Here is a 10,438-nt window from a genome sequence, read left to right as displayed (position 1 = left end):
CTGGGTGACCGCGCCCATGGCCAGCTGGGGCTCCACACCAGAGATGAAGGACAGCCCCAACTGTAATCGCTCGCAGTGGTCACTGATGGCAGCCAGCTTTCACAGAAAAGGAAAAATGGCCTGTGTCAGCACCTCGTTTATTCACGCCCAGACATGGGCTGAGGTGTCTGCTCGCCCAGAAGAGGGCGGTGCCAGGAGCTCCCTCCTCTAACCGGTGTTCCCTTTGCCCTTACAGGTGGAAGTGCCCAAGCTGCTGCAGTAGGAACGGGTGCCACCCTCCATGGCCGCGACGGCCCAGGCCTCGCCTCCCAGGGCTGCACAGACCCCCGCCCCACCACTGCTGACCGCTACGATGGCCCTGCTGGGCCGTGCTCAAGCCTTAGTCCTGAGGCTCTCCGAGCATTTCTTCTCTACCTGGAGCTGAAGTTTCTGGACAAGAAGAGTCCTCTTAGCCCATCACTGAGAAGATGGCATGCCCGGGGCCCCCGTAGCTGGCAAGCTGCACAGGACGTGTGATCCAGGGAAGACGTGCCACAGGGATGTCACCAGCCCAGCCCTGCTGCCCTCCAGGGCCAGGATTCAGGCCTCTGAGGAGCCCTTGGGCAAAGCTGTGGGCTGGTGGCCTCTGTGCAGGGCAATGGCAGACACTGAGAGGCGGGAGGCCAGGGGGCGAGGGAGGAGGGCCCCAAACCCCTGCCGCGCCAGGGCGCCCCTGCACAGGGCTGGCGGGCGTGGGTTCCGGGGGAGGAGAGCCACAGACAGCAGCTAGACCTGGAGGCTGGACGCCAAAGCACCATCTGCCCCACAGCCGCCTGCTGTTGTGTGAACGGCTATGTCTGTTTCCCATAGATGTGGGTAATATATACAAGCCTTGAGCTGTGTGGCTGTGCCCAACTCTGTACTGTGCGAGGGTCCGGACGGGCTCCCTGGAGGATTCCAGAAACTCAGGTTCCCAGCATGCCCCCCGACTTGGCCATAAAACAAGTTCACCTCCGCAGAAAGAACAGTGTGGGGACAGCCTAGAGCCCGTCAGTCCTGCCGCCTGGGGCTGCCCTCAGCGGTGATGGCGAGTGGGGCCCAGGGCCCGGAAGGTTTGATATCAGCACGCTCTGGGGATGCTCATTCCATGACTCCCTGACTGTGGGCTCACGGCCAGCTCCCAACAGCAGCCAAGGAAGTAGGCAGAGAAGCAAGGTGACCATTTGGGGAGCAGCACCCTTGGACCCTACTCACCGAGCCCACTCCCTGCCCTGGTTGCTGGCCACCCCTGACCAGAGGGAGCCCCCACACCCCTATTGGGGTACATCATGGTCATCCTTCTGGTTTGGAAGCTTAAAGGTGCTGGCACCCCCCCGCACTGGGGCACTGCCATTTTGGGTCTGGGTCACTTGCTGGGAGTACAGCAGTGGCACCATCTTTGAGGTACAGGAGGGACCCCTCCTAGGAAGCAGGGTTGTCGTGTTAGGTCTGGCCAAAAGCAGAGGGCAGGCTAGCCATGGGAGCAGAGCTCAGGTGCCAGGCACAGCCTCAGGCCCCGCTGTCCCCAGGAGAAGGTCCTCAAGGGTGCCAGCTTCTACTCGCCCTGTTTGCCCACGCTAGCGTTAGCTGCGGGCTTTGGATTGCTGCAGCTGACCCTGCAGCTGGGGGGTGGGGGGGCGGGGACAGCATCCCTCCACTTCGCAGAGGAGGCTCTGCCCAGAGAGCTTCACTGGCAGGGCCATGATCACACCACCCGCCAATGACAGGGCAGCTCAGGTCTCCCTCCTCACCTGGCTGCTGGGAGTCGGGACCGCAGCAGCAATCTCCAAGTCCTAAGGCGGCCACAGCACGTGCCACCTTAGGAAGCCCTTTCCACCAAACCAGAGAGAAGCTTACACAGACCAAGAAAAGCAAAGCACTTCCTACTGTCTACCAGCGACAAGGGGGCACCGCCCGACATGGAAGACGTGCCCCCCCCCCCCCCCCCCCGCGACCTGATGCGGGAGCGCAGCGCCACCTGGTGGCAGGCCAGGCGCAGGCTCCTGCCGACCGGGATGCCCTCCGTGCACCGAGCGAGGTCCCCTTGGTCTCCTGCCCCGCCCGCCCTCCCCGGGCTCCAGGCCGGACCGCGGTCACAGTCATGCAAGGGGCCTTTTCTAAGAAGCATAGGGTCTGGAAGCGGGCACCACCCACCGCGCTTCTGGACCACCGAGGTCCCCGAGCCTGCGTGTCACGTGTTGCCACCTCCTCTCCCACGCGGGTCCCCAACCCTCTGCGACCAGGGCTGGTGACAGGGCCTCCATCCGCCCCTAGCGGTGAGCTTCCCCTCACCCAGCCCGCTCACCTTCTCCAGACCCCTCTGCTTCCTTCTCCCTTTATCCCTCGTCCCCCCAAGTGGGTGCTTTCCAGCTGCCTCCTCAGCTCCCTCCTGGCCCCCACTGCACCCTGGACCTCTGCCCGCATCTGAACCCTGCCTTCCCTTTGAGCTCTGCCCCCAACCGCGTCCGCAATGCAGTGCACTTGCCTCCCACCTCCTCTCAGGGTCTTGGCTCCCTCCCTGGGAGGCAGGACCCATGTACACCATGGAGACCCCCATCCCAGAGACCCCCACTGCTGCTCCCATCCTCTACCTGCCTGGCCTTGGGGGGCTGCCTGGCTTTCAGGGGTACTAGCTGAGGAGCAGGGTGATCCCGAGAGACTCAGAAAACCTATCCTGCAAATCACCTCCCAGCTTCAGGAGAGAGAGGAGACAGGGTTCCCAACCTTGGGATGACCCACGGATGCCCTCTCCTGAGTGTGGAGCCAGGACACCTGTGGCCCCAGCTCCCAAGTCTTGCCCCCACCTTCAGAAAGAAGGTGGATTTGCATCTGTGGCCCCAGCATTAGCAGGAGCCCAGAGGCCGTAGGCATCCTGGGGGGCCAGGAGTGGGGGCCTGTGGTGGAGAGGGGAGGAAACCGAGGGGGGGGATGGGGACAGGCGGGACAGGAAGTAGCTGGCTGGCAGTGCTTTGTGCAGTCAGCACTTTTCCCACTTGAATTAAAACCTGTACACTTCTTTCCCTGGCTCTGTCACCCAACAAGTCCTGGTATCCCTGGATAGCAGGCAGGGGATGCACAGGAAGATCCCAGTGGCTGGCACTGACATGGGCCTCAGGGAGGTGACCTGCTGGGGTCCCGAGGATGCAAGGCAGGTGACAAGCACCTTGCACCAGTGTGTCCTGGGCCCTCTGCTGAGGGAGGAAGGAGAAGTTCACATGTGTATTCCACCCTCATGACAGACCCCTTCTGCAGATGAGCAAACTGAGACCTGGGGACCTTCAGAGACATACACAAGGTCAGACAGTCACGGGGCCAAACGCAATCTATGTGGCCCCAAAGGGGAACAGCCCGCAGCAAGCTCTGTGGTACAGATGGGCGCCCTCTTCCCAGTGGAGCAGAATCCACCTCGTTGGCAGTGGGAACCAGACCTGAGCGTCCTCAGCCTGCAGTGGCCCTGCCTGTGGTGTGGTGAAGGTGGCGTTTGCTCCAGCCCTGCCCCTGGTTCCCACTTCAGGGATGGGCAGCTGCCAGCAGTGAGCTGTGTCCTTACAGCTTTAATCCAGTGGGGTGGCTGGGAGCAGGGCTTCTGCCCACAGTGGCACCAGCAGGCACCCTGGGAGCAGAGGGGCCATAAGGAAGCAGGGGCTGTGACCCAGGCTTTCATGTCCTCCTGGCCCTGGCACAAACAGTCCACGAACCCAAGCCCTACCCACCCGGCCCTCATTCATGACCAAGTCCCACATCCTTGGGGCTCGGTCCCCAGGAAGGCACAGGGCAGGGATTGGCCTGGGCCTGTTGAGCGGAGGGCCCCTGCCCATGACACAGCAGGGCCATCAGTGAAGGGGCAGCAGGCACAGTGCTGGCTCCTTAGGCTCCTGGGTAGGAGGGCTGTGGTGGCACCTGCGGGGGTGGAGCTGAAAGCAAGAGGGATGAAGGTCGGGGCATGCAGGGTGTGAAGTACCCCCACCCCCAGCCCCAGGCTGCAGGAGGCCTTGGGAGCAGGAAGTCTCCAGCTGGAGGGACGGGGCTGGGGTGAGAGAGGGGGCAGGGGACGTCCCAGTGCAGGGGTGGGAGCAGGCGGGACAAGGGGCAGCAGGCTGGTCCTTTACCTGCAGGGTTGTGTGCAGGGGGTCCGGCCGGGTAGAGTGGGTGCGGGGAAGGGCCAGTGGGTGGGTACAGGAAGCCAGGCTGCAGGGCTGCAGGGCCTGTCATTGGAATGGCCTGGACTGGGGACAAGGAGCAGCACTGAAAGCGCCACCTCCACGGGGCACCTCCTCTTCCTGCCCCAGGTGACCACCTCTGGGCTCTGCCCTCTGGGCCCTGCTGCCCGGGCCTCCCAGCTGTGCAGGGGCTGGCGCGGCCTCCAAGGGCCCATCTGTGTTTAGCGTAGTTTCCCCAGCAGGTCTGAGACCCCACGAGCCAGTCAGCACAGCCAGGGGGCTGTCCTACCTGGACGAGGAAAGGGCAGCAGCGGGGGGGGGGGGGGGGCGGTCTGAAATCTAGCAGAGCAGCCCCCAGGGGTCCCCCAGTCCCCCAGCCCTTCTCTGCCACTCTGCTCTCCCATATGGTGTCAGCAGGTCTGGGCATGTTGCAGTCACATGCCGACACTCGGGCAGGCACACCAGTCAGCGCCACCCCTGCACGTTCTGGGAGTCCTTCGCATGCACCCCCCCCAAAGGGCGGCACACTGGCGTCTGAGTACTAGCGTGTGAGCGCAGCGTACAGTACAGTGCGGGCCCACACGTGACCCTCGCTGGGGCTACGTGCTGGCAGGCGTGTGCACACGGGCTCAGCCCCGGCCCCAGGCCCGCGTGCATGGTCCCTACCTTCAAAGAGGCTGTGCAGCTGCTGGCGCCGGCGGTGCAGGTGGTAGCCGGTGCAGAGGCAGCAGCAGAGGCTGGTGATGACCACGGCCACAAACAGGGCCACAGCGGAGGCGACACCTGCCAGGGCCTTGGGACTTGACGCAGAAAACAGGCCCCTCAGCCGGCAGCACTGCTACGGGCCCTGGGTATGGGGCTGCGGCAGCCGAGGCCTGGGGGAGTGTGGGCTCTGGCCAGGGCCTGGGTGAGACCGAGGGGGCCCTGCTTCCCACGAGGCTGTGCAGTCCCCCGGCCGGCGTGGGGCGCTGGGGACTTGCAGCTCACAGCAGCACTGAAAGGTGCCGTGGAACCAAGAGGCATCGTTCTCAGATCCCGGTCCAAACTCATAGCCGCCCCACGTTTCATACTAGCGGGCCCTCATTTTACAAAGAGGACACCATAACCCGAGGCCACAGCGAGGGAGAAGTGGCCTGGGAATGAACCCCGGTCTCCCACCTCTGGCTACAGCATCTTCCACAAACTGCACTGCAGTCTGGGTTGTGACTCTAGTCCTGGCTCCACAGGGTCTGACAGGACCAGGGGAGGGCTCCCGGAAGGACCTGGGACACTCGGCCCCCCCAGGCACCCGATCACACCGACAGGCTGCTCCTGGGAGCCCTGACACCAAGCTTCGTCACCAAGTGGGAGCCCAGGGTTCCCATGAGAACGTGGGTGGACCCGGCAGGGCAGGAGTGAGGACAGCCTGAGAGGACGGGGGAGTGGCGCGGCCGGCCCACCTGAGGCCCTGGCAGTGCTTCTGCTGCCACTTGGAGAGCAGCAGGTTCAGGTCCCCACAGCAGTACCGGCGGTGGCAGGTCCCGCAGCAGAAGGTGAAGGCCGGGCAGCTGAACCCCGGGTGCCAGGAGCCGTTCTCGTCCAGGTACCCCAGGCAGCTGGTACCGGCCAGCACTGGCAGGGCGGGGAGTCGGCTACCAGGCTGCTTTTCTGGCTGCCTGTAGCCACACCCCTGGGCCCCTTCCCAGGGCCCCTCCAGGGGTCCCCCGCAGTAAACCCCCCCTACCATGGCCCCAGCCGCTGGGAGCTGGAACCTGAGAGCTGCTTCTTGTGTCCACCCTGAGGATCTCAGCCCGACCCCGACCCCAGGGTCAGCTTCCCAGGGCCCGGATTCCGGGCCTCTCCCTCCCGCTCCCAGTGGACTCGTAGCCCAAGGGTCTCGGGGGACCCCGCGCTGAGGACTCCCCCTCCGCCCAGCCCACCTGAGGCCTGGCTCCCGCCCCTTACCCACGGGGGCCCCCAGCACCAGGAGGGCGATCACAGCGAGCGGCATGGCGCGGGCAGGGGTGCTGCGGGGCAGGCTCGTCTCTGGGGGCCCGGACTGACAGGTCCCAGCGCCGTGACCCCGCCCACCGGCCACGCCCCCAGCCGCGAGCTGACAACCCCATGCGCGCGACCCGTGCCTGTCCCAGCTCAGCGCTGGCTCCTGCATGGGAGCTGAGGCCCACGCCTCACCCCTCTGCTGCGCCCAGTCAGGCTCGCAGACCCCAGAAGCCTTGATTCTGGTGCCAAGGCCAAAGCGCGTGGCCAACCCTGGAGGGGCAGGGCTGGACCTTCCTGTGCCCCAACGTCCAGCCCGGGGCATCCAGTGGGGGGCGGGGAGGGAAGAGAGGCCGGAGTCACCCCGCCTCCACTCCCGGAACACAGGCACCCATTGAAAGGCAGGCAGCTGTGTCCCCACTGTGCCCACAGGCCTGGACCCTGCCAGCTGCACTGGCTTCCTGAGATGGCCCCTTCCCCCTCCCAGTGGGCAGTGCTGGCATGTACCAGCCTATGGCCTCACTAGTGGGATGGCAGGCTGCTGGCCACCTGGGACCCATCCAGGCAGACACCCCCTTTTCAGAGAACGGTCCTTCAGAAACACTCTATGGCCAGGGGAGCAGAGGGCAGGGGTCACAGGTCAGATAGTGTTTTAGGGTGGGGGAATCAGTCGCCTTACAAATGTACCTGAGTGTTGGGGACAGCCCCATGCTACATGGGGTGCCTGCCCCGAACCCGCAGGCCAGGCTAGGGAGAGAATAGAACGCCCGCCTTAACTCCTGGCCACACACAGCCCTTTCCAAAGCACGAGGACGTGTACCTTATCTGAGACCCCGCAGTTCCCTGGGCATGCGCTGTCGTCACCCTGCTTTTCGGGGAGAGGAAGGGCTCCAGTTACAGGACTCGCTCACGGCAGACCAGCCAGACGGCAGGGGCAACAGTGTGTCCCTGGGCCCAACAGCAGGAGCTGTGGATGAGTTCCGGGGGTTCTGAGGTGAGGGGACCCCACAACCTGAATAGCTTAGGGGAAGACAGTCACAGACGAGCTGCCCGTCCTGGGCCCGAGGGTGCTCGTACCCCGCCCAGGGGACAGGCTCAGCTCCTGCACCAGGGAGTGGCTGCTGGTCTGATGGGGGGGGGGGGGAGGTCTAACTGCTCATGCAGGACATGTAAGTGCAGAGGGCACAGGGGGACATCTCTCAAGCCACCACCCCTAGACGGTATGCCATGAACGCAGGGACCAGGCAGTCGTGGGTCACTTGCCACCCAGCCCTGGCCTAGGAACTGCCGTTGGCTAAATGACTCAGGGGGCGGGCGGACCCGCCAGGGGCCACGTAGACCCGTGGGGTCCATCCTGTCCTCACTGTCCCTTCTCTTCCGGGCCTTTACCTTCTCCTTCCCACAAAACCTCGAGTGTCTCCTATTAAAACAAAACCAACCTAAACAAAGCCACACGCTCCTGAAACGCCTCCTTCTTACTCCTTTCCTATTCTTTTCCTCCAACGCCTGGCTGATGCTCTCAGCAGCATCAGTGACTTTCTCACTGAAAAATTCTAGGCCACTGGATGGGAGGTGACAGACGAGGCCAGAAGGGAGAGCTGGCACTTAGTGGGGCCGCTGGCACCTGGGGCTATGTCACCAGGTGGGCCTGAGTCCCGAGAGGCCACGGGCCTGGCCGGTGGTGGGCGTCTTTAGGCTTGGAAGGCCTCACGATACCTGCTCCAGGTAAAAGCACGCAGGAGCGTCCTGTCACCAAGCCCGTCTCCTGGCCCCCGTGAGGGGATGGGTCCTAGAAAGTGGGAGGCAGACACTAATCTGTGACCAGACGACACAGAAGATGGACTGGGCCCGGGGCAGGATCCCCCAAGGGGCCTGGAAATCACACTCGCAGCTAACAGTACGGATGACTGTCCCATTGTGCAGAAGAAACTGGCTGGAAATAGTGAATTTTCCAGCTCAGAGCAGGGACTTGAAATGGGCTTTTGTGACTTCGAGGCCCAGGCCATGCCTCTCCACCCGCCGCCTCTCCCTAAACGCTGGGTCTAGAATGCTCCACGCTACGCCTGGCAAACCGCATGCACTCGGGGGAAGGTTGGTGCCCAGCCCTCACTCCCAACGGGAGCCTGTGTGGAGAGGGCAGCGAATTATCCACCCAGCCCAGCCCGTGGGCAGAGGGAGCCAGGGGACCGCTGAAGGGCACCTACTCTGCCTATAGCCCTGCCAGCTCGGGGCAGGGAGGGGGGCAGACAGGGCTATTTTGGGATCTGGGGGTGAGAGGAAGAAGGCTGTTTACAGCTGTCCCCGTCTGTCCCCACCCCCTCCCGGGAACCGCTTAGGGACATGGCCTCAGCCGTCGCCCACCCTTCCCACCTGGGTGTGTTTGCCACATGCACGGGGGAGCTGCCGGATCGGCAGAAGCCTGGCTCTTTTCTTGGCGAGACTTGCTGTCACGGCAGGTTGGGCACCGAGAATGGCAGCGGACTTGGGAGTAGACAGTACCATCTAACAGCCTCACGCGAGGCAGCGCTCTTTAATTAGCAACTTCTAGCCGTCACCCCGAAACAGGAAGACTATGCCTGGTCGGTGGCCTAGGGAATGGAGCTGCACAGGTCTTTCATCGCACTCGCCAAATCACCCGCTGATACAGGACCGTCTGGCTGGGGTTTGCGCTTAGCCACTAGCTGAGAACGGGGCCTGCTGTGCTGATGGGTACCCCACCCCCTGGTCCCCGCTCCTCACTTGTGAAGGGACCATGGCTCAGTCAGATCCACTAGGACGCCTGAGTTGGCGAGGGCTGGCCGGGAACTGGTGCCCTGTGGACCTGACCCGGGCTGAGGGACAGGCCCCGTGCAACGTCACAAAGGCCAGGGCAGGAGAAACGCCGTTTCTTCTCCCCGTCGGCGGCTGAGTCAGCGCAGCCCGTCTCTACTTGGCTGGCCGGGCAGGAACCAGTCTTACTGGGGGACCTTTTCGTGAACCTGGGAAAGAGGAATCAGGGTCCTCCCCAGGCTCACAGAAAGGTCCTGGCGAGGCTGAGGTGAGCCCCCCCAGGCCGTCCGTCCACACGGCTCTCTGCCCCACGTCCAGGGACCACGCACCACCATTTCCTTAGAAAGTCCTGTCGTTTCCAGGTGCCCTGCCAGGCTTAGGGCACAGTTCTCACCATCCACACACCCCATGGACTTCTGTTCCCTCCTTGTCTGCTGGGACCCCTTTCCCCCACATTCCCTTTTTGTCCAAGACCCCAGGCCTTCACCACAGAACCCACAGGCCCAGCCGTCTGCCAGTTCTGCCCTCGTGCTGCAGAGGTGCCCAGCGTGGGGCTGTCCTCGGACCAGGGGAGGAGAAGGCTTAGCGAACGGAACCAATACGCGGTCACTTCCAATCAGAGGGGGTCAGGGTCTGCCCAGCAGGGCGGCAGCCTTCCCACTTGCCCTGCTCCCCAGACAGGGAGGGCCATCCTCCCCTTGGTCACCGAGACCCTGACTTTGCAGCAGCATCTGACCTGCACTGAGCCACTCTAATCCAGTGAGGCACCAGGGCTCCCCGCTACGGCCGGTGGGGACACGGGGACACAGGATGAGACACTTCACCGCTTGAGGCTCCTCTGAGGTGGGTGCTAAGTTCCCCATCCTACACCAAGGAGGCGAGGGGTGTCACCGCCCCAGCTTCCTCCCTCCACCTATGGGATCACATCGTGTCAGCAACTCTCGACTTGAAGGGACCACGGAGGACCCCCAGCCAGGCCCTCACGGCACTTGCTACAGCACAAACCACATGTGGCAGACGGGCTGGAAAGCCGGGTGCAGCCTGAACCCCAGGAAGACCACAGTAATGCCGCCCTTCCTCACCTACTCACAAACCCCCAACTAGAAGATGGGGTCCCTGTTAGACGGCTGGCATTGCAGCTGCAGCAGTCACAGGCAGAGAATCCGGGTTTGGGACTGTCACCGACAGGTCCTTCTGGCTGCTGTGCCACTAGGATCCTGACCAAGTGTGGTTCCCATCTGCTCTCCACCCGTGGAGGGAGGTTTTCCCAGGATGGGTGACTGCCAACGGGTGTCAGCTTCTGGGGGCACTTCTACTGTCTCATGGCGCTCACTTCGGGCAAGCTCGCCTCTGCCCAGTGCCAACTCACTACCGAATCTGTCCCACGTCATTCCCGCTGGTGCCCACCGCCATCACCCAGCTGCTGTGGTCTCCCAGCCCCGACCCAGGTCCCACGTCACCCTTGCAGTCACATCTGGATTGACGTAAAATGGGTCTGAGAGCAAACCAGAGCA

At 63.5% G+C, this 10,438-nt stretch overlaps 1 protein-coding gene across 3 annotated transcripts; it reads right to left on the bottom strand.

Annotated features, from left to right (window-relative positions):
- Positions 1-3,552: 3,552 nt before the first annotated feature.
- On the bottom strand, positions 3,553-10,398 carry SHISA4 (shisa family member 4). 3 transcript variants are annotated; one of them, XM_074317126.1, is made up of 5 exons: positions 6,351-10,398; positions 5,618-5,789; positions 4,845-4,978; positions 4,128-4,239; positions 3,553-3,932 (listed from the first exon to the last, which is right to left on the bottom strand). In XM_074317126.1, exons 1-5 carry the CDS (start codon positions 6,478-6,480, stop codon positions 3,743-3,745), a joined length of 738 nt encoding a protein of 245 aa, XP_074173227.1. In that variant the 5' UTR covers positions 6,481-10,398; the 3' UTR covers positions 3,553-3,742. The 3 variants fall into 3 exon arrangements, with proteins under 3 accessions (XP_074173227.1, XP_074173228.1, XP_074173226.1); XM_074317127.1 differs by lacking the exon at positions 6,351-10,398 and adding an exon at positions 6,123-6,344 and having other exon boundaries at positions 4,128-4,244; XM_074317125.1 differs by lacking the exon at positions 6,351-10,398 and adding an exon at positions 6,123-6,344.
- Positions 10,399-10,438: the final 40 nt, after the last annotated feature.

The sequence above is a fragment of the Rhinolophus sinicus genome, linkage group LG12 (assembly GCF_036562045.2).
Source record: "Rhinolophus sinicus isolate RSC01 linkage group LG12, ASM3656204v1, whole genome shotgun sequence".
In the NCBI taxonomy this organism is placed as follows: domain Eukaryota; kingdom Metazoa; phylum Chordata; class Mammalia; order Chiroptera; family Rhinolophidae; genus Rhinolophus; species Rhinolophus sinicus.
Note: the sequence above shows the minus strand (reverse complement) of the source record. Positions and strands in the feature narration are given on the sequence as shown.